Source organism: Filicampus tigris, chromosome 13 (assembly GCF_054856515.1).
Source record: "Filicampus tigris isolate MCC_2025a chromosome 13, RoL_Ftig_1.0, whole genome shotgun sequence".
NCBI lineage: Eukaryota > Metazoa > Chordata > Actinopteri > Syngnathiformes > Syngnathidae > Filicampus > Filicampus tigris.
In genome coordinates, this window is record NC_141229.1 from 12564995 (window position 1) to 12589884 (window position 24890).

Genomic DNA, 24890 nt, shown 5'->3' on the forward strand with positions numbered 1-24890 from the left:
CATAGTGGCAGAACCAACACAGGAAACAATTAGGAAAAAATTCAGTGTTGTGTTATTTTCTACATTTTTCTTGAAAAACGCAAATGGACAAACCCATATTCGAAAGAGTGCCATATATGTTTATTAGGGGTTCAACGATACATAAAATTCACGCTTTGGTTCGATTCTATACTTTAGTGTTATAGTTTGATATTTTTTCGATACAAATGTTTGGACATTTTTTTTTTATTGCAAAATATTTAAAAATAATAAACCGCATTGTGCATTTTTGCCCATTTATACACAGTATGAGAAACACACTGAGGTTCAATGATGCAAACAAAAGAGGTGAAAAAAAAATGTGAAAAGATGAATAAAGCCCATAGCAGAGCTGTCAACTTATAGAAATTCACTTACAGAACAATTTGTGCGAATTTCTATATTAATGTGCCACTATTTGCTGAGGTTCAGAAGCAAAAATCAGCTTAAGCAGGTAAAATGAATATTTTAATTGGATATTATTTTCTCTTTTCTGTAGCAGTTCACCGAGTTCATGAATGCAGCACACTACAGTTTTTGTTTATGCATAGCCTACAGGTAAAAAAAACCCCAGAATTTTTGTTATCCTCACTTTAGTTGTCAGTGGGAGCAACGGGTTTGTTGCTCCCACTGACAACGGGTTTGTTGCTCCCACTATTTTATTTTCTGTGTGAGGTGGACCAAATGTTTCTTTGAGTATTTAAAGCGGAAATCAACCCAAACATATTTTTTTCAAGAAAATGTTCCCAGCAGGCCCACTAGTTGAAACACGGCATTCTGATTAAAAGTGCGTTTGTGCAATATAAATTAAGCAGCAAAATCCACCCGTTATTAGCCATCTCAGGGGGCGGCCATTTTGTCATTTCTGTCGACTGAAAATGACATCACAATTACCCAGGGCTCAGGGAACGACCAATCGCAGCTCGCCTGTTTTCTAAAGCTGAGCCGTGATTGGTCGTTACCTGAGCCCTGGATAGTTGTGATGTCATTTTCAGTCGACAGAAGCGACAAAATGGCCGACTCCAGAGATGGCTAAAAACGAGTGGATTAACTCTTATTCCACAAACGCAATATTTATCAGAATGCCCCGTTTCAACTTGTGGGCTTGCATAGAACATATTCTTGAAAAAAAAATTTGGGGTTGATTTCCACTTCAAGGTTGCTAGCCCCTGATCTCGAGTAACGTCAGTACTTTCATCCGCTGCACGACCTTTGCTCCAGCTCTAGAGGTTGTTGTTAGTGACCTTAACATTTTTGGGTGTTTTTTTCGCTTTACAGCTTTTCTGTATTCTGTATTTCTGTAATCAATGTTGTTGTTTTCCTTATGCTATCCATTCAACATCTGTTACCTAGCACACCAAGAGTTTATTTCTTCTGGACAGAATTCCAAATGGTTGTATTGGCTATTGTAAAACAACATTTGGAGGGGATTCCTGTGACTATGATCTCCTGAACATTCCTCAAGTTGCCGTTTAGTCAAATATTTAAAGCATCCTCCATGTGCAACGTCAGCATGTGACATGACCCTCGATCATCAAAGCAAGCACGATGATCGAGGGTCATGTCCCACAATGAATCGTCCCAGCTTGACTTATTGCTCTTGTGCCAATGTGGTTCTCATTTGTGGTTGTGAGTTAAGAAATATTTACCAGTTTTCCCTCACAGTGTCATGTTAATTAAAGGATCCATAAACTTTAAAATGTAGTCAGGAAGCCCAGCACTAGATTAATAGAGTGAAGATTATTGATGCAGTAAATATAGTCAAACTGTATGCAAAGGCATTGGGTAAACAAACATTCTTGGGCAGAACATCAAAAGTGATGTTTTCAAACTCTACATTTCATGTGGATTATATTGATAAATGAGTATGTTCACTTGAAAGAAATAAGTGGCTCTCCCCGATAAAAACCTTCATTTTCCGTTCTTCCATCCATTTTATTCCGCTTATCTGTGTCCGGGTCACATTTGATTGACGGATATAGATTGCTGAAAATGAATAGATTAATTTGATACAGGATCTTTGCTTTTCTTAAAGTTTGAATCTGTAATATTTGCTAGACACGATTATTCACACATAGACCCCAGGGACCTGATTTTCATAGATCCCAAAAACACAGATGCGTGTTGTTGGTTAGTAGTGTGTCTTTTATTAAGATCCAAAATAGTTGGTGCTAAATGTAGGGCTGGGGCTAATGACTATTTTATTCAGATATCCTGCTGAAAATTCGATCAAATAATAAAGTATTTGGCCACCAAATATATGTATATATATATATATATATATATATATATATATATATATATATATATATATATATATATATATATATATATATATATATATATATAATGCTGATTTGCACTTATCTTTCAAATGCGCTATGAAAACATGCAAAATCACTCTTTGCAATTTGTCTCAGGTTTGATCACTCAATACTTCTAAATGCAGCTGTTTGCATGTCCTCCTCCCAGAATGTGCAAAATGAACTTGCCTGATTAGTACATCAGCCTCCACATCTGTTTGCACGAGCACCAAAGTTTGCCCCTGCTTTTGCACTCGCAAACCTTTCGTGAATTGCTGAACTCATTTGAACTCCTTTAGTAACCAAAGCGGCGGTAACCACCTAAGAATATTCTCTTTGATGACTATTGGGTGGATGCTACTCAGATGTGGTAAACAAATTTCCTGTGCAATTTGACTGACAATCTCATATAGTGTCCTCCTCTTTTACAGTTATTTCTATTCCAGCCACCATTGTTTATTCTCTGCAAAATTGTTATGCCCATTTTTAGGTTTTGACTAACATGCCTTTAGATTAGGTCCAAGCAGTCTGAGCCCATGTTACCAGTTTGTTACCCAAGTTTCTTGGGAGCCAATGTGAACATAATTCCCATGAAGCACACTTGAGCCCCCAAAGGTCAAAATCCGTCAGAACGGGAACCTCTTTTGACAGCTGTCAGTCTTTTGGCTTGCTTTCAACCATCCAAAGAGAGACACACAGACAAAATGGACTAAATGAGTGTCACCAGTTCCTAATGCCATAAGGCATGATTCGTGTTGATTTTGTGAAACTGATTTAATTACAGGGATGACATGATGTCTCACGATGCCCCGCTAACAAAGAGTGCCTTTAGTCTTTGCTTCATGGCAGACTGAAAAACCACCACAAGCTACAAAAGTAAAGAGGCTTTTTTGTTGCTGTGTTTTGTTGTATCAACATTACATTCATAAAAACACACAATTTATAAAATAAGAATGATATGACTATTAAATGCATGACCTGGAGCTTACATGCACCTGTGTTCAGAAAGCATGTTACCCTTGAGGTTCAAAGCATACTCTACAAAACAAACCAGACCGATGTTCACCGAAAAAAAACACACGCCAAAAGCTTTCTCTGCGGAAAAATCCCAAGAAAAACAGCCCCGCTTCCGTTGTTTTGATTTTGTGCTGCTTTCGTGTACGCTGCCTTGCTCTTCCTTTGTAGTTGGGGCAGAATTAAATATTTAACACCACGCTAATGAGGGCCATGCCTCTTGAGCCAGGCGCCAGGCTTAGATGCATATAATGACATGTGTCCCGGCATGAAAGGGAGAGAGAAGGAACCAGCAAGATTACTTTTTCAAAGGCCCTGGTGAGCGATGACAAGCTCATTTGAATTTTAAAAGTTATTTTTGCAGCACAAAACCCACGTGGGAATTCCTTCACTTCCGGCATCTGTGTAGTTTTTAGTGTGTTACGGCATGGATAGATAGTAAAAATGCTAACAGATGATAAGGCAAAAAAAAGACGGAATAACTGCAGCTATTAAAAAGTCAGATGTGTCATTTAAAGCCGAAGTCAACCCAAAAATATATTTTTCAAGAATAGCAGCAGGCCCACTAGTTGAAACACAGCATTCTGATTAATTTTGCGTTTGTGGAATATAAATTAAGCAGCTAAATGCACTCGTTTTTAGCCATCTCTGTGGGCGGCCATTTTGTCTTCTGTCGACTGAAAATGACATCACAACCGCTCACAACGACCAATCACGGCTGACCTGTTTTCTGAATCCGAGCCGTGATTGGTCGAGCAGTTGTGATGTCATTTTCAGTCGACAGAAGACAAAGTAGCCGCCCCCGGAGATGGCTAAAGACGAGTGAATTAACACTTTTATTCCACAAACGCAAAATTGATCAGAATGCCCAGTTTCAACTAGTGGGCTTGCATAGAACATATTCTTGAAAAAAAAACAATTTTTGACTTCCACTTTAAAGTAACATGATTGTGTTGCCATGATTGTTGTAGGCAAGAATGCAGCCCCATTTCACGTTTGTAACGCAATAAAACATTTATCTTTGTTGGACTTCTTCTAGATGAATCTCATTCAAATCCATACAGATATTAAGGTTGGCTTTCCTGAATGTGGCCTAGACATGACGACAATAAAGCACTAATTGGGTGTGCCGTAAAAAGATGTAAAGGTAACCTTTAAAGTCACATTGCCTCGGTATTGATTGTTTTAATGGGTATAACTTCACATACGCTCTAGTTAATCGGACACAACAGATTGAGCCACGCTTACAGCTCAATGCAGTGCTGCTCTCATTGTAGGTTAATGGCTTTAATGGTAACACTTAATTGCCACTTGTACCAAATTTTATTGGCGTGGATGTTGCTGTTGTGAGGAGAGGACACAGCAGTCATCACCAAGTCACGAGATGGCTTACTTGACACATGAAAGCAACGAGTTTGTCTTATTCAACCATTCAACCATTGAGTATTGGTTGAAGCTTCTCAATGATGCCATTATATAACACGTCTCATTGTAGTTGGATTCATGAATTTCAGAGTGGGTAAAATTTCCAAGGTCTCTAAAAAAGTAAACCCCCAGTAGTGAGGCAAATCAGCAATAAACAAATGGATACCTCATTTGTGTCCAAGCAGAATTCTGTAAGCAGAAAAATTGAAGGCTTGGACAAAGAGAAGCTGTGGCATGTTCTTCCATGTGGAAATGAGAGATCAAATCGGGCATTGTTCTTGTATCAGCGGCTGTGTTAAACAGTCATTTTGCCCCTCTGTGTTCATTTTAACAGATGAATGGCTGCTGGTCTTTTGTGCAGTCTGGCTGTCACATCTCTTTTTACGGCTGCTATGTGAAGGCCCACTAGTCTAAACACGGCATGCTGATTAATATTGCGTTTGTGGAATATGAGAAATCCACTCGTTATTATCTCAGGGGGCGGCCATTTTGTGAGTCATGATTAGTCGTTATCTAAGCCCTGAGTAACTTCGATGTCATCTTCAGTCGACAGAAGTGACAAAATGGCCGACCCCTGAGATGGCTAAAAGTGGGTGCATTTTTCTGCTTAACTTATATTCCACAAATGCAATATTAATCACAATGCCGTATTTCAACTAGTGGGCCAGCACAGAACACATTATTGAAGAAAATATGTTTGGGTTGACTTCACCTATAAGTCATGACTTAAATGACTTATTCTTCAAGTCTCATCTAATAAGTATGAAAGATGAAGCATGTGTAGCATCATATGTCACCCCTCATATGGAGAGCCATTTAATATGATAATTTATAGAAAACACGTTCCTGCCCCCAAAAAGTAAATTTGACATTCCTATCCTCTGGACAAACAGTTAAAGGGACCATGGAGACAGGATGACCCATTTTTCAATCAAAAACTCCCTATGTCTTTTTGATCATGTATTTTTGATTATATCAATTTGTTTTTGGAGAAGACTATGACTAATACTAATCTTGGAAAGTCTGTTTTTCATCCGCAATATGGTAACACACACCCTTCCTCCCCCTATATCTTGGTGTGACATCAGTAACTTGAGACATCGCTGAACGTACTTTGCTTAAAATGTCCAACAATCGTGTTCAATCGTCACCAAAATGTACGTGAACATCTCTACGTCTAGCCACTTTAAGTCCATTTACCATAACCACTTTAACCTCTGAAAATATCAAAACAATAACGCTCACTATAAGAGAATATGGGTGTTAACTTGTTTCTCTCAAACAAGAAACGTCTCTCAATAAAAAGTGGGCGTTTTTAAGACTGCTGGATACTGTCACAAAATAAGGTTTTAATCACTACTGAGTCATTTTGTGGGGGCATTTTTTTTTTTTTACTTCTGACATGAATTTTAAATACAGCCAATGTTCAGCCAATTAAAGGTCTCTTTCAGAGCACATACAGTAAATCCGATCAGCTGTCTGTGTCAGATCGGTGAGGAGTCGGTTTCAAGCCAATAAAGATCACTTTTTCCAGCTGAAAACTATTACATAGATTTGAGGACATGTATGAGAACAAACTCACATACAGCTTGTATTTCTTTTTCTAAAACAATATAAGTATTTCTGTTGTAATTTTTAATGAAGCACCAACGGATGTAAAAACATGCTTTTACTACTGGACGGTCTGAGTGCAAAGGAGCTTGCCGTGTGAGGGGAATCTCTGACTTCATTTCATTTCCTGTTTACAAAACAGCAAAGCCTGAGGTAGATTTTAGAATTCTCGGTTGAGGCTCATGCGAGAAAACATCTTGAAAATCAATACTAAAAGCATATTGAGTGTTATTTTATGTAATGAATCCGGAACAATTTTTTCTTAATGCAAGGAATCCTTTTTTAATGTGTACTACAATAGATAATATTTGTATTTATAATAAAACATATGAAAATATAGTTCACACATTTTCACAGATGTGTTTGAACTACTTACTATGCACATGCAATAAAATGTCAAAATGAAAGTTTGTTATGACCAAGCTTCTGTAGCCGTTTTACAAGAGCCGTCTATGTGATAGAAGTGTGACAAACCCGGTTAGAGGCAAATTGCATCTCCAGACTTTTTGTCAGGACAATATTAAACATAATGAAGAAATGTCACATTCTTTTAATTATTCCTTGAAAATCCGCCCGGCTGTCAACAAACAAGTCTCCTTCCATGATTGGACACAATACTTAATATGAAACGTTGAGACAAAGTCTTATTTCTGCTGGCCATTCAAAGTAATAAGATTCTTCTAATCGAATTAAATGATTCAATTTGAGATGTTCCTGAGAGATGTAGACTTCGTCAAACAAGGGTTAGGGGAACACAGTGAGAGAGACAAATTCTAGGTGATCCAATCTGTGGTGGGGGCGGGGCGGGGTTGTTTCTCCAGCTCCAGTTGACAACAGCCAGACAGCAGGATACCCTTTAAAACGGTCTTTATGTGAGCCAAGGAAATGAATTTAGGACTACAAATGGATCACTAGCGGGAGATAGAAGTCATAAAGTGGTTTGTGTTGTATGAAGAGTTATGAAGCACTCAATTACACCTCAGTGAAAATTATTCGGAAACACTAACTGCCTATATGGTAACTAGAGGAATGGCAGTAACTCATCAGTAAGAAACAGGGCTTTGGTATTTAAAGAGTCATGCTGTGGACAAAAATAAATGGTTTTGCCATTACTAACTGTTATTTTGAACCCTTCATAATTCCTTTCATCTTGTCTAAGCCCCCAATTGAGCTGGAACTGGTGACTGAGAAAAGATGTATAGGACTATTACTACAACTAATCACGACTCACCTGTTTGCTGAAGCTGAGCTATGATTGGTCGTTATTCGAGCCCTGATGGTGTGTGATGTCATTTTCAGTCGACAGAAGTGACAAAATGGCCGTCCTCAGAGATGGCGAAAAACAGCTGGATTTTGTTGCTTAACTCATATTCCACAAACACAATATTAATCGGAATGCTGTGTTTCAACTAGTGGGCCTGCATAGAACATATTCCTAAAAAATATATGTTTGGTTTGACTTACGCTTTAAGTGGTGGCAGGTGTGGTGACTTCCATTTTACATGTTTTTGAATGTGATTGGTTAATTCTAAACACAAATTGCAGAAGGGTGTGCACAATTTTCATTTGAGTTGTACATGTTGTAGGTCGGGCCTCACGGTGGTCGACTGGTTAGCACGTTCGCCTCACAGTTCAGAGGTCGTGGGTTCGATCCCGGCTCCGGCCTCCCTGTGTGGAGTTTGCATGTTCTCCCCGTGCCTGCGTGGGTTTCCTCCGGGTACTCCGGTTTCCCCCCACATTCCAAAAACATGCATGGAAAGTTTATTGGACTGTCTAAATTGCCCCTAGGTGTGATTGTGAGTGCGGATGTTTGTCTCTGTGTGCCCTGCGATTGGCTGGCAACCAATTCAGGGTGTCCCCCGAAGACAGCTGGGATGGGCTCCGGCACTCCCCGCGACCCTTGTGAGGATAAGCGGTATAGATAACGGATGGATGGATGTTATAGGTCTCATTAGCTAGCTTAAATCTGGGGCTAAGGAACGAGACGAAATGTAAGGGGTAGTATTAGGACTGGACCTAACTTTGACATTACAACTTGAAACTATGCAAACATGGTCCCTGTATAAATAAAACACATTACAATATTTTTCTCATCAGAGTTGAATAGGAAATTAATGAATATGTGCTTAAGAATTTAATAAAGAAAGAAAGAAAGAAAGAAAGAAAGAAAGAAAGAAAGAAAAGAAAGAAAGAAAGAAAGAAAGAAAGACAGACAGAAAGAAAGAAAGAAAGAAACATTGTGAAATAACAGTGAGATTGATAACACACTGCCAACAAGTAGAGGTTAGAATTATTAGCGCTGGCCTGTTGCAGCTTTGTTAAAATCTGCTCCTGTTAAAGAGAGCATGTCCATTTCTATTTGTTCTGGACAAAACTCCAAAGCTGCTGTCATGTGGAAACACTAGATGCAAATGATAACATCCATGTGAATGTGAGGAATTCCCCTTTTCTGAATAAATCAACAGAAATGCGAGGTTATTTTGTCTTTGACCGATGTTCAAACACAAATGTTAAACCTGACAATCAAGTGTACTATCTGGACAATTCCCAATGTCTTTTATAACCTTCTCACTCTTCTGCGTCAAGGATGTTTTGCAGTCGAGTGCTTTTGGACTGCGCATGAACTAAACTCTTTCAATTTAAACCCAGCCGCTGTCCCTTTTAGGAAAGGATCAGATGGTAACACGCTAAAGCCGAATGCAATTTAGGTGCTTATATTTGGCTGGCTAACTTACACCAAACAAAACAACACAAAACAGCTGGAGTTAACTTTGAGATGTGTCAACAACGTGGCCTCTAGTTGCATCCACATGTTTGGTAATCTGCGTTGTGGAAATGAGGATTTAAATTTATTGAAACCTGGCTTGCTGCTGTGAATTAGATGTTTTGGACAGCACTGTTGTCCCTTACCGAGAACCAAGAACCGAGAACCTGTTCCGGGTAGCTAATCGAGCTCTTATGTGTTTTTGCTGTTTTTCCACTAGGCAATAGATATGATCATTAGTGTCACCATGGTTATACTGTTTAAAGGCCATAACAATTGAATCCAGAGATTTTTTTTTTTCTAAATACATTAGACATGTTTGAAGATAAGAAATGAAAACATCGAAAGACTGAGAACGCTGTAGTAATGAATTGTGGAGATATAGCGTCCAAATTTTTGGGCCGTGGCTAAAAGTGTGCCCAGTGAACAGTGCTGGGCAAGTTACTTTCAAAATGTAATATATTACATATTATTGGTACCCTACTATCATTCATACCAGATCTGGGCATTTTACTCAAAATTGAGCGTTTCCGGGGAGGGTGGGTTGAGGTGGGGTGTGTGTGTAATGGTACCCGTCTATTGGCCGGTCCACCTCTATATTTAAACAGGTGTCCGCCGGCGAGTCCAGCTAAACTTTCACGCTACATTTTAGGTTCATCCTGAAATTTCACCTGAAAGCCCAATTTCCCAAATTTTGTGTGAATAGTGTATGGTAACACAGGAATCTGCTTCCTTTCCATCACTTGTGTACACAAACGTTCTTCTCATTCTGTTTTTAGGCTCCCATTGTTGAAGTTGATCCTTATTTTGTGTTGAATATTTAAATAAATCAAAGGCGAGACAGATATTGAATTAATTAACAGTAAGGATGTAACAAATCACCACGTTAGCTCAGTTTGTCTGGGTAAAATATTTTAACTTGGACAAGTATGTCACATGAAAGTGTTTAACTCATTCAGTACCAGACATTCTCAGCCCCTATTTTACCTTAATGTTTGAAAAAAAAAAAAAAAAAAGGAAAAAAATGTCTAAATAAATTCCTGGGATTGAAGGGCTGGACTGTGAAATGACATACAAATATGTCTTTGGGATTGAATGAGTTAAGGATGAGATACATGACGATGGAAAATTCTACAAGCAGTTTAAGTGGTAACAGCTTCAAGTTGAGCGTGTTTGTTTCAACAAAGCCACAACAACTATTAGTGAATCAGACGTGGGTTGGCAGGACCATTTATTGGATCGCAGCATTAGTTAGTGCGGAGCTCTGAAGTCTGAAGTCGCTCCATAATCCCTTATCTGATTGTCAATGGCATGTTTACTCATTCAGCTATTGTCTGATCACAAAAGTCAGATATTGCAGACGGCCTTTGTAAACTATGAACAACAATTGGTCTGGATCAGAACCGAGATGCCTTTCTCAATGGACCAGGAACTTTTATCAGATTATTTTGGCCAACACTCATTTTAACATGCACAACTATTAGAGGGTGCACAGTAATCTTTTCTGGTTGTCTTGGTACGAGACGTATGTCCGCATAAAATGCAGAGGTCGTTCGATAATGTATGATGCAATTACTTTTTTGTTGTTATTTTACACCCATTTGAATGAATTTGTCAGTACTGTAAATTCCTTCTAAAAGAAACTGTATCCCTCCAATAGAGGACGATTCGATACGCATCTCGATATTTCAACGATTCGTTTCGGTTCAATGCGATGCACTCGCACCTTTTAAATAAAAAAACGTCCGGTTTAAATCAAAAAACGTCCGGTTCAAAACGTTTTTTGTTACACCCCTAATACGTACTTATATGATTTGCTTATACATATCAAAAACACAAGTTTGGTGATAAATTGGAATGCAATATCTTTTCGAATTTTGTTTACTTCAGATAAATGTTTGAGTTTGAAAAGAAAAATGCAGACGCTACTATTTTTTGGACAGTGTTGATCCATTTGTTCCCTTTCTGAAAAGGAATTATACACTTGATGAATTTTTCTTCATGTTTTGATTTGAGTAATTATGTGGCATTTCCAATACATTTGATTGTGTAGAAATAACTACTATTGTGAAAAATCTGAGTTTAACGTGTTTTTTTTTTTTTAAACACACTGCTATTTGGAATACGCAAGCACCAGACTTTAGAGCAACACTCAAAAATGACTGTACATGCTAGCAAAGACAAAGGAGACCTTCTCTTCTGTCTTTCCCATCTGTCTTAACTGCGTACTTTGAGGGTAAAGGTTCACTGTGCATCTCGGAGGTGATGTGCCAGTAGGGAAGCAGAAAAAAACCCCCTGCCTATTAATGTGATCTTTCATGTACTGAGCATGTGTGCTCCCTGAGATCTTAAAGGTTACTTTGATGTGTTTATCAAGACTGCCTTTTAATGGCCACCATTAAAACACAGTCACTAAAAAACATTTAAGAGAGTGACCTGCGGAGAAAAGACGGAGAACAAAGACATTTTCTGAAAACTACATGCTGCATGTCTTTTATCACGTCAGCAACGTAAAATTCACAATTACCACCTACTCACTTCTGACTGTCACATCCGTGTTTGTACCTACTTAAGACTTACGGGGAAATAGTCTGCATATTTTCAAAGCTGACAAGTATACATTGGGCCATAATGCTGTGCAAACCTTCAGAAAACACCAGAATGATCCTCAAATGTCAAAGTGTCTGCAAGCACAGATGATTTGGAATATTGACGGAGGGACAGCTTCAAGATTCAAAGTGTCGAAAATGTACTTGAACGGCTCGGATATTGATCTTTGAGCAATGTCCTTGCGGAAGCTCAGGTGTCAGTCACGTTGCTCATGCCCCCGCCAAACGCTCACAAAGTGGAGATAAGTCGGGCTTTATCTCTTCACAGCACAGCATCAGTACATCAAACCACAGATATCAATTCTTTTGATGTCTGTATATGCAGCTGAGCACGTTGACATTTGAATGTGCCTCGTGTTCTTTTACCTAATATGAAGATGCCTTATAAACCTATTATCGGTTTTCTACTTTATGAACTGTCAACACGCCGCACCAAACTGAAAACATTTTATGACACCGTCATATTTTTGGCTTATTTTTATTTGGCTGCTCCGCTACTCCCTGCTCTGCTCCTTTTTGTTTTGACTAATATCAAAGAGTCACATCACTGCCAAGAATGGAGACTATTGTTGTTACTTTGTTTAAATAAGACAAGTGTTGAAAGCCTTGGTTTATGAATGGAATGTTTTGAACCTAATTGATGCACACAATTGAAAATCAGACGTGCCGTTTCAACTGGGAATTACACAGGTTTTAAAATATAAAGGCAATGTCTTGATAACATCATGCGTTTTGTGTAAACAGTAGCTTTACTTATTGTGTATAAGGACGACTGTGAGATGAGCTACTGGTGCTGAATCTGTTGTGGGAACAGTTGAATCTGGGCCGTTCCTCTCACAGCATGATTGTGGTGTGGATGAACTTGACTGGCCTGCACAGAGTCCTGACCTCAACCTGAGAGAACCCCTTTGCGATGAATTAGAGCATAGACTAAGAGCCAGGCCTTCTAAACATCAGCCCGTGACCTTACAAATGCGCTTCTGGAAGAATGGTCCAAAATTCACAAAAACACACACCTAAACCTTGTGGACAGCCTTCCCACAAGAACTGGCGCTTTAAAGGGTGGACCATCATATCTGAAATGGATGTCACTTAAGTTCTTATCTAAGCTAAGGCAGGTGAGCGCTTACTTTTGGAAGCATAGTATAAGATATTCTTTCCTTATTTATCTATCCACAAAGTGTGACCATGTTTATGTTCCAGGCCCATTCTGCTGGATTGTTGACATTTTTTGGGCATTTCCTTATAGGAATCATTTTTATTTCCCTTTAAACTACACTTTTACTTGAGTTAAGTGTTGATGTATTGATGCCATCATACAAAAGATCCCTCACCCTAATTGAGTATAGGTAACTAACATCTGCCAGGCCACTGTGTTTGTATTTCAAATAAGGAAAAAGTACTATAACCTTGTGTGTGTATATATACTGTATTTTTTGGACTAGCCGCTCCGATGTATGTGGCTGTGTTCACACTGCAGCTCAAATCCGATTTTTTGCTGATCTGATTTTTTCCATGCACTGTGAACAGTACAATTCAGATTTTTTTCAAATTCGACCTGGGCCTCTTTTGTATGCGGATACAAATCGGATATGTATCTGATGCGTCAGCAGTATGAACGCACATCCGACCTGCGTATATGTCATCAAAACCGCAGTATGTGCTCCGCGTGGGCTGGGGATAATTTTTGGGAGACACGTCACACCTCAGTATAAGTCGCAGGACCAGCCAAACTATGAAAAAAGTGTCACTTTTATAGTCCCGGAAATACGATATGTGTTATGATGTCAATGTGATCAGTGACTCAAGTTTTTGTCGACTTGATTGTTCCCCCACCGCCATCTTAATGAGGAGTTTATACCTCCCTCTATCCTTTGCTTCATTATATGCTTCCTTTCCTCTTCGTTAATTATCATTCATCATCACATTGTGCTTGCGACACGTCCCTGTATTATGAAGCACCCGTAGTGGTGACGGTATTTGAAAGCTCCACAGAGGACTGCTAAAGTGAAAACTGCGAGGACGGAGGCCATCTATGAACAAAAGTTGTTCCATGGGGACAAAATAGTCTTGAAATGATAAAAGTGTGAATGAGACAATTACAATGACACGACTGGGTGAACAAATTGTTTATTCAAACCAAATACCTCAGAGCAGTGTAACAATAATCACTAGGCATTTACTGTTTGAACTGCAATTCACTGCTACAGTAGATGGCACTGTTCCTCTTTGTTGTAATGCATATCTTATATTTAATGTACACTACTGATTCAGAGCAAATGGAATGTTATGTGGCCGCTACTCATTTTTGTAATGCTTCTCTTAAATTGATGTCCAGAGTGTTTGTATCAGACTGCCTGTTCTGGTCGGCTGTGTGTCAAGAGGCACCAGCCTCTATAGTTGGTGCTCTTTTACATGTGTGGCCCGCAAAAACAGCTTGGATACTATTTTCCTTCGTAGAGGCAGCACTTCACCACCAAGATACACTGAAAAAAGTTTTGGTTGAATTTACTCCATTTTATTCTGTCAAGTGGTTATACAAAATAAAATAATCTCTATCCAAATAGATTTTTAAGTAGACTATACATGTACTTAAAAAAATATCTGGATCCAGATGATTTTTTTTGTGCAACCAATTGACAAAATAAAAACGACCATAACGCTTCCTTTCCAACTTCACCGGGCAATCAATTATGTGCTGCTAATCTGATCAAATCTGCGCATTCAACAAAGCTCAATGCAGCTTTGCTTCGCTTTTAGCTTTGACAAAGTATCAGTGGTCGATGAGGGATTTGATATTTCTGCATGATTGTTAATCTGCATGTCAGTGTTTCAGATTGTGTAGTTAGGCCATTGCTTGAAAGTGGCTGTGAAACTTTCTCTCAGTTATGTAAATTTACTGTTGTGTAACACTGGGGCAGGCACTCAGAATGGCTTGCTTCCAGACATATTTTCAGAAAAGGGCAGATAAAAAAAGACCTAATTTTGTTTACCGTCTATTTGTGTACAACCAATTAAAAGGCCAATTTTCAATCATTTGTTATGTTCCCTTAAATACAAAGCAATGATTCATTGGTGAAATTAATACGAATAGACAATCATAATGACAATCACAATTATTATATTAATTTCCTTTGTGTGTCTGTCCAACTGCCTCTTCCTGCTATGTTAGTTATGTGACTGAACCTGAAAAAGAATTTCATCTGGCTTTCTGTATTTATAAAAGTTTGGACAATCCTTTATTAATATTTTCCTTTTCATTGTATAATTTATGTAATAATTTTAACATCTTCGTTTGTGATGTTTTGAAATCCTTCAAATAATTCAGAATAGCTTGGAAAACTCAATGCACACACTGGAAAGAATCAAGACCAAACTGGACCCATTTTGGATTTTGGCTGTCCCTGTATATCTTTATATAATTTATCCATTAGAAGTGGTCTTAAATTACATTTCTTTGTTAACACAGAGACGATTAGTTATATAATGGGCTAACATATGAAACTTCAACAGGTGTATTCACCTACATTTGTAAGGACTATGTTGACATATGTTTCACTGATGGACAACACTTTGATCTATGCCAAGATTTCCCTTTAGTGCCTCGCGTTCACTGCAGATTGCTTTGCATTAGCCTTTTGAATGTGCACAGGTGGCGCAAATTCAACCATTTCTACAGCGAGGTAATACGGAAGTGCGGAACTGCCAATGCGGAGTAAACATTTACGGAGTGAAATATTTTATTCTTTATTTTTATTTAGTTTTTTAATCATTGGATTACAGCTATCATCAAGCAAAATTGCAAAAAAAAACGCTATTGAAAAATTCGAATAGTCTATTACATTCAAAATGTTTTTTTTTAAAATAAATTAGCAAGGACTACTTTTGAGCACTTTTAAAGGTAGTTTTCATTTAACTCCAAATGGCATGTGTACGTCGCCTTATTAATGTTGGGGAAGTAAACGAAGACTTAAAATGGGGATATAGTGGGGCGAGGAGGAGGAAGTGAAGAAGGGGAGTCCTGGGGCGAAGTGAAGAGCGAACGTCGTCAGAAGCAATAGCAAGCGCTTTTCTCCTCTGACTAACACACAGGAAGGGCGGAGAGGATTGTTGTAGTGACGTCAGTGCAGCAGCATCAGCATCACTAAAAAACTCACTACAGACATCACTACACATCGACTAGTGCGCAACTCGGGCCAACAAGCGAGCAACCAACCAACGGCCGCATCAGCCCGCCGGGTCTCTTGGGGCCGCTTGCGTGCGTCTCCTCTGCGGCTTCATGAGGAGCTAAAGGCGCCCGAGCAAGCGCCGACTCTTGTTTTGGGGGGGGTGGGGGGGTGGATTTGTCCACAAAACAACGGAGCCATGGACCATGTGAAAAAGCAAAGTGCTCTTCTTCACGTCGTCATTCTGTTAAGTAAGTGACAAGTTTCCTCAGTCCATTGTCTCCTCAATCTGAAACTTTTCTCTCTTAACGAGTTGCTGTTATTTAGTTTGCATTTTAAATATGCGAAGCCTTATTTTGATGCCGACTTTTAAACATGTTTGAATTTATCAAGGGAGAGTGGGGGTAAAAAAAAAAGCTTCGGGCCACATTCACCTGGGACAAACTTGACAAAGAGTGAACTGATATTTGAGTGGTAAATCTTGGCAGAAAAAATCAGGGAAGTTGATTGAAAAGGGGAAAAATACGTGTGTACATGTATGCGTGAGGATTATGTTAAGTCAACTCCAGAGGGTACCAGGCATTTATTAGGGACCTTCTTTTGCTTTGTCTTTTTTTAACTTTAAAAATAAAATCAATACAACATGCATTCTAATCTAATCAGTATGTCAAATTAGAGTGAGCTATTAATCTGATCTTTTGATAATTTTTTTTTAAAAAAATCAGTGTGGCGAATGAGCATCATTCACTGTGAAAAGCACTTTGTTCTGTATAAAATCCATACCAAGCTTGAGTTGTTATAGTTATGTACAGTCAGCTCGCTGCTATCCACATCAGATCATGTCATATGAGTGGGGTGTTGTTCCATGCATGCTTGCTCATTAGCACTGATGATTTAAAGTGACTTTTAAAGTGTTTTTCACAGAAAGGTTGCTCAGTTTTGAATGGCTGAAGCTCAATTTCCCATTTACAGTTCTATATGATGGCCGCTTGTTTCTGAACAGCTCTCTATACTGTAATTAGTCATGCAGGCTTAACTCTCTGTAGAGGCACTGGAAACTTTGCATATAAGCAACTGTAATGAATTCTTGTGGAAAAGCCCCTCGCCACCTCAAGGCACGCAGAAGCCCCACTCAGTGCACACAGCCAAAGGGTGGAGAAGAGCATAAGTCTCCGTAATTGCTTTCGGCAATCAGCGCCCCGCATTGATTTGTGTCAAAACTCCTCCAACCTGGCCATCTCGTGCGCAATTTATAGTTTAGCTTTACATCCAGTATATTATGCATGGTTCATCTCGGTAGTGAATAGTTAAACACATGCACGTAATAACAATTGACTAAAATAATTTCACAGTTAACCGTTTGTGCCTATTTGTATTGAAGTGGCTCGTTGCTACTACTGTACTGGCTTTCTCCTTTCTCTTTCTGATCAGAACATTTGGATCATGTAGCAGCATTTGTTGGACCTGGGCTAAATGGCATCATTCAACATGATAGAGTATAGTAAAAAAATGCATTACCTCCATTAATGGAGCAGGCTTTTCAATAGAATTACTTCCTCTACGTCATACTATGTTAAATACATCAACCATTTCCATATGACATTTACATGCAGTATAGAATGTGAAGATTAAATGTAGGCACCCCAACATTAGACTATCAAAATTGTCACAAATCTTTTTTTTTTTTTTAATCCCTTGAGAAATATAAAACATGATATTAATACTTGAACAAGCTACAAGAAGTCCAAGTGCTACTCCCTGCTACTTTGTGTCAGTACTCCATGGTATATGGCCTCCATTAACAATAAAATTACATGATGGATGTCTGTTTTGTTCATCTTAGTCAAATTTAGAGTTTGCAATTTAGAAATCTTCTGTTCCCTTTGGATCTTGACATCAGCAACAGCTGCATCACTAATTGGTCCCAAATTGAATTGAAAAAAAAAACAAAAAAAAAAAACGACACAATTGACTAACTTATTACTCATTTATTGCTAAGTTGTTGGCCTGATGCACGGTATCTTTTTTTTTGATTGTTGGACCTATCCCAAGCATACCAATCAAAACATTTTGGCAAGCTTGCATTCTTATTACCAAGGCTTTTTGGAAAAATATAGTGCACTACTTGGTAGAAACCAGCAGAGAGCAGTGTTGGTTGTCACAACACATTTGCCTGCCGAAGAAGTTGAGTTTTGATGCTACCAGCTAGCCACTCAGCTAGAAGAGCCATTGTTGAACACTACAGTCTGGCTGTCAAGTCATCACAGCTCTCCATAACTTTTCAAAGTCAACCCGAACATATTTTTTTCAAGAATATGTACTATGCAGGCCCACTAGTTTCAACAAGGCATTCTGATAAATACTGCGTGTGTGGAATAAGAGTTAATCCGCCCGTTTTTAGTCATATCTGGGGGCGGCCATTTTGTCATTTCTGTCATCTGAAAATGACATCACAACTGCTCAGGGTTCAGGTAACAGCCAATCACAGCTCACCTGTTTCCTGAAGTTGGGCTGTGATTGGCTTGCAACCGGTTGCCTCTTGCCCAAAATCTGCTGGGATAGCCTCCAGCACACCCACGACCCTAATAAGGATAAGCGATGTGGAAGACGGATGTCCATATTGTGAAAACATGAGCTCATCTGGCCACAGTTGAAAAAATGGTCTTACACGCTCAGAATAAGGGCAGATAATACCTCGCTATGAATCTTATCTGACGCTGGAAGTCAGCCAGGACCTGCGGTCAATGTCAGAGAATGTGGAGTAGTGTGATAGTCGAATGCATTCACATTTTCGCTGTCTCACTGTTTAGCTGATATCTTGTTTTTGAATGGCCGCTGAGCACCATTGACACTCGACCCAACCGTCTGCATACGCTCAGAGATGTCATTAATACAGCTAGGGAACACCATTCACGCACACTCCATTTCGTTTGTGTCTCAATGGAACTGTAAAAGTAAGAGAACTGTTTTTTTTCCCCTCCAAACAAGCTTGTAAATATATCTGTAAATATTGTTAGCTGGGCACGACCCTTTTTTGCCTTCCTCCATCCATGTCCTGGGTACCCTTCCGTCCTCGTCCTTCCATCCTTATTCATAAAAGTTATCGTCCTCCGATCCCGTCCGTCCTTTTAAAGCGCTTCCGTCCTTGCATTCCGTCGGTTTGTCGGTTGCATTTTTTGGGCCTCAAACAGTCATTTAAGATGGAAAAACTTTACAATAGAAGTTTAGTACAACAAAGCACGCAAGTTGTTTTTACTTATATTTTGAAGTTGGGGGTCAATAAAAGGGACAACTGTTGTGTGAACTTTTATTTCTTTGTTGCGAAATGCAGGAAAAGCCAATTTTCACAACAGCGAAACTTCAAACATTTAGTTGAAATACCCAATTAAAAATGTTATGGGAGTTTGTTTGGGGTTTTTTTTTCTTCTTTCAAACGTATGCAATTTAAATGAATTGAAATGTAGTGTTTGCCACTATGAATGGTAGTGTGAATGCTGGTGAGGAGAGCTGAGCATCGTCCCTCCGATCCGGTGTTTCCGTCCTGTATATTCAATCGACCCACGTGGTCCCGGCCTGTCCCAGCCAATCGGCGTTGAGAATGTAATCCTCACGTCACACGCGTGAGCAGACACGCCACCAAACAAAGAAAGAAATCAAACAAAAACAACTGACACACACACAAGCACAGCGTGGTGATCGGTGAAATAAAAACAATACGGGGCACATGTTATTGCATCTGTGGGACCGCAAGGTACACAACACGACCGACTGGGACCAATCACAGGGCATATATAGACAAACAAACATTGACACGCACATTCCCAACTTTGGTCAAAGTACCCAGAGAAAAGGCATGGGTGACAACATGCAAATTCCGCCGAGGGTCGAGATTTGAACCTCAAACCAAGACGTGCTAACCATGAGCCCTACGGTGCGTGTATATTAACACGCAGACACCTATGTTATTTAGAGCTATGTTTCTCAATGTGATGAGATGACCACAGGCTTGTTTAATCCCAGGACATTTTTTAGCTGTCGGCATGATGAGCACTTATCGAGCAATCGCCCTGTCTCTCATTAAAAGAAACCTCAAAAGAAATTCTAATGCATACCACGTTTCTGTGCGCACTAAGAAATGCAGTGTTGTTTTCCTAACCCATTCGCTGGGTAGCTGTAGGTTTGGGGCATATTTATCCAAAGTTGGGTTAAAAAATTTGACTCAGCATATTATAAATTGGATAGCTATTGCACCCAATTTGGGTTCATTTTGACTGTCGATGTTGCACAATCCTTTTCCTGAGAAATATACCCATTATCCAATACGCAGCTCATTTATAATGTGACTGGAATTTCCAAGGAGAGCGTATACATTATCACTATTTTGCGTGATTTGGAGGCTTTCCTTGCGAAATGCCTTATGAACTGGCTGCCTCGCCCTGTTAGCGTTTGTCTGGCCCGCTCGCTTTCTCAGCGCTCACTCTCACGCTCTATGGCCGTGTTGCTCCAAGAGCGGCAGCAGCATAGTGCACAAGCAAAGTGGCTGGATGAGAGCCAGTTTTATGTTGCAGATGAAAGCAGCGCTTCCGAGGCATCGCTCGGCAAGAGCCGTCGCTCTCCGTGTGAGTCATGCACTTTGCACTTTTTTTTTTTTTTTTGTAATTCTGGTCATTAGGAACAGAGCGTGGAAAATAAGCAGTTTTGGTGGCTGAAGAACACTTGAGGGAATTTCAATTTCAGTCAAAAGCTTTGCAATTCTGTTTGGATTGTTCTTTGTTTACACTGGCGTTTGTGAATAATTTAGCACGTTGCGGTTGTGCTTTTGTTTTAAAACATTGCTTGGTTGAAGTGCAAATTGACATCGAGGACGTCAGGCCAAAACCTCATAAATTACATTTTGGTGAACTTTCATATTTAAAAAAAAAACAAAAATCTCTAACATCGGTCAGTCCATGTAATGCTAATGGTTGAACAAACTTGCCATTTTTGGGGGCTCCTTCAACTAGTGGGCCTGCAAAGAATCTATTCTTTTAAAAAATATATATGTTTGGGTTGACTTCCTCTTCAAATAATGATGAATGGACACATCTAGTTGAAAAGCATTTGCCTCTGTATATGAGGTTTGTAGTACAATTACAAATTTACTCCTTTGAAGTAATGCCCAAGGAATTTAACAATTAAAAAAAAAAATTACTCCCTTCCGATCAAAGCCATCAACTTCACAATTATCAGATAGATTATATATCTGATAGATTATCTTGTGATGTGGTGTTTGTTCAAAGGGATTTTTGATGATTATTTCTTCTACCAACATGCCGAATTGAATTGTTGGAATTATTCTGCCATAAAAAGCATGCATTTTCATGCAAACAAACCCCAATAACTACTTGTGGGATATTATTTTCCCTTTGATCAAGCAGCGAATCTAAAAAATTCATTGGTGTCTCCAGTAAATTAGATGAGATCATTGCTTGGGACCTCATGTTGGTCTCAGTAACACTATGTTGGTAAATACTTAAAAGTCATAATTTAGCAGTGTTGATGACTAATGTGTTCACTGAAGCCTGCTGACAATTAGGAAAGTTATCTATTTTCATATTCCGTCATAGGAACTTCTAAAGACATTGTTTCATCCAGCACGAAACACATTACATCAAACAAGGCTCATGGCACAAACACGAACTACTGTATTTCTAATTTAGTAGCTTCCATGTGCTCAAGACTCTCTCTAGAGTGACTTAGCAACTCACATATACACAAGATACGAACAAAGTGGCCAATGTCAAGGGCTTCACGGCCACATGATGTATCACAAGACTTGAGAGCACGTCAGTTCAGCGCCGCATCACGTTATAGCCAAAGTTGTCAAGGTGGAGGCTTTTAGTTTTCTTGCTTGGATGCGAAATAGACACGCTCATTCATCCATGCTAACGCGCAAGCAGTGACTCACACTTGAGACACGCCGTGGACATTGGTTGGTCACGATAATGTTCTGATCCAACTTTAGAACCAGACTTGGGCTGGATTTACAGTCCAAATCCAAGTACCCAATTGTGATTTAATACATTTATCCACTTTTCATGTACATAAGAAACACATATCATTTAAATAGTATGACTGTGTTTATATTGACTGAACACATGAAATAACCCATAATATGTGCAGAAGCCGAAATTGCACATAAATAGCTCCAGAATCAAACAATAATACATAAACAATATAAATATTAAATGTAACAAAGCCTTTAGTTGGCCTGGTGCTGAATCTTCCCCTCATTTACTTAAAGAACATGTAAAGTGAATTCAGAATTTTTTTTTTTAACTATATATACATGTTAAAGGATGAACACTGGTCAACAGCAAATAATAATAATAATAATAATAATAATAATAATAATAATAATAATAATTTGGGGGGCGTGGCTAAAAATGGCACCACATTGCTCATGTCAGAATCTGCTATGAGTTGCCCCTCCCACATTATATAAGAATTTGAGCACTTCTGTTTGCATCAGCAGTTGTGTGGCACACACAGGGCTACACTGATATTTTTTTCAGTACTGTAATTAAAAAGAAAAAAAAAATACAGTAGGAGGAAATGCTTTACAATAAATATTATACATACATATCACATATTAGAACACAAGCATATCAACATGGTATTTCCGTGATGGTATCTATGAAGAAATAAAACCCTGTAATGTCCATGCAATGTAAATCCAGCCTCAGAGACTTACTGACTGTGAGGCGATGTCAGGCAATTATTGGCTATCGCAGTTAATGCCTCCAAAACGTCTGTCGTTCTCTCAAGCAAAGTGCTAATTGGTAACATTCACAACAACCACTGCATTGTTTTGTCCAACATAACTGCTCAACCACACAAACTAGACCAATGGGCTATAAAAAAAACGGTTTTAGGTTTGTTTTTCCATGTTTGTTTGTTTGTTTGCCTACCTCATTGTTTTTTTTGTAGTTTTTTTTTTTATGTTTGGAGGACAATGAAAAATGACAATTTGTTTGAGACTATCATCATATTATTATAACTTAATATGACTGCTTTGCCTCTCTTCAAGTCACAAGAGGATGCTTGTCTGAATACCATTAGCATTTGTTCTCCATCTTAGGACATTTGCCCTACAATGAAGTTTTAATATTACTACAAGACATTTTAGTTTTTAATGCAACAAAACCAAAACCTAATGAAAGCAACCAATTGTGATAAACAGTGAATTCTTGCTATTTGAGGTGGATAATGAGGATAGACACCAAGCCCTGCCATGAAAAGGGAAAATCCACAAGTAATTTACACTCCTAAAGAGTTTGTACCCGTCTGTAGGTGGCGGCAAAGCACTTTTTTTTCAATTAGACAAGGCTATGGCTTGACTAAATGAAGCTTCCTATATGCTTGGAACCAAGGTGCCCCCAAATGGAACCAAAATGATAGTTTTATATTAGAACTGGTTTTGGCCTAAGTACAGCAATCAACTGAGGATCGGTTTCCCCTAGAAATGAGCAAATATGTGAAATTTCAAATGCAAAACTGTGAATGTGCACTTACTGTATTAAAGTGCACATATTATGGAGAATTGACTTTGAATTGGTATACAAATACTGTACTTAAGTCTCTGCAGTGCCTGCCCTCTGATTAAAGGTAATGTTGGTTAACTGTGTTAAATCATTCCTCACAGGCATTTTATATTCCCGTGGATGTGGACTCCTTGTCAGACAGCTTGGATTGTGGTGTTCCCCAAGGGTGAATTTTAGGTCCAACTGGTTGTCATATTTGACATAATGGTAGGCCAAACGCTCAGAGTTCTGCCAACTTCCAAAATGTTGCTGAATTGTGCAACTTCAAGGCTGTTTGATAGTGTTTTGCTTTGTTTTTATTACAGTGGTGTTTTTTAAAAAAATATATTATTATTAGGGTCTGTCTGACATTGTCTTGCTATGTTCCTGCCGGGTGTCACTATCGTTTCACTGCGGTGTGGGGCAAGTCGCCATCGCGACAGCATAGCCAGAGTCACTATTATGTGTTATGTCATGATTTGTGTTTGGCAAAAAGTGGAAAGTTGCTCTTTATTAGTTAGTGGAACTTTTGTTTCATCAGTGAATTTATATCATGAAGACTTCTGCTACTCCATTTTTTTTTCATGATATTACTTCTGGACCCGTTTAAACTTGTACATTTTAGACGCATGCCTTACGAATCGACTGTACTACTCCTCTCAACTCTGATGTGGAAAAGTAATCATACCTGTCAACTTGTACGTTTTCCCCATATTTTATACGTTTTTTTGAACATTTCAAATTGTGTACGCCGTAAACACAATTTTCGTACGGGAAAAAAACCCCAAAACAACTCATCTTTTGTTAGACCGATTCTATATAGAAATATCCGTTCCATTTCCCCCACCTCTCCCGCTGAGCGATAAATACTGTGTAAGATTAAAAATAGATACTGTGTAAGATTATGTACAGAAATGTAAATTACAACTTTTGTAAGATTCAGCACAGCCCGGGGTTGACAGGTACGATTAATATAGAAAATGGATGGTGAGATTTACAAAAGCAAGTTACTCAGCAAAAGTGATTCTACTATTCTATTCCGCTCTCTTGTTCAGGCGCATGATATTTGATCATCCAGCGCTTGACATTCAGTCCCTTGTTATAAATTTAAGCCACGCTGATGAACATGCAAAAAGCCATCACATTAATGTGAAGGGGGCATGTCACCATGCCGCTGAGCTTTCAGTTTCTAATAACATCAACATGTCAGCTTGCGGTACCTGTGCTGAGTCACCTTGAATTAAATGTTTCCTCTATTAGTTTATCTTGTGCTGCCATTTCTTATCATAGCTGATTTTCATCGACTTGAGAAAACGCACACACACACACACACACACACACACACACACGTAGACATAGTGTAGGGCATGGCCAGAAGCAAGGGTTGGCTCAAACAACTGCGTCGCGGCACATTTTAA

General features: G+C 38.9%; 1 protein-coding gene across 1 annotated transcript in view; it reads left to right on the plus strand.

The window, feature by feature from the left end:
* The first annotated feature begins 15993 nt into the window (after window positions 1–15993).
* Window positions 15994–24890, plus strand: part of ltk (leukocyte receptor tyrosine kinase) — a 63432-nt gene continuing 54535 nt past the window's right edge. Inside the window, exon 1 of the mRNA XM_086049127.1 lies at window positions 15994–16161. Within this exon, the coding sequence (XP_085905253.1) occupies window positions 16110–16161 (52 nt within the window). The 5' untranslated portion in view covers window positions 15994–16109. The remainder of the gene's footprint in view (window positions 16162–24890) is intronic.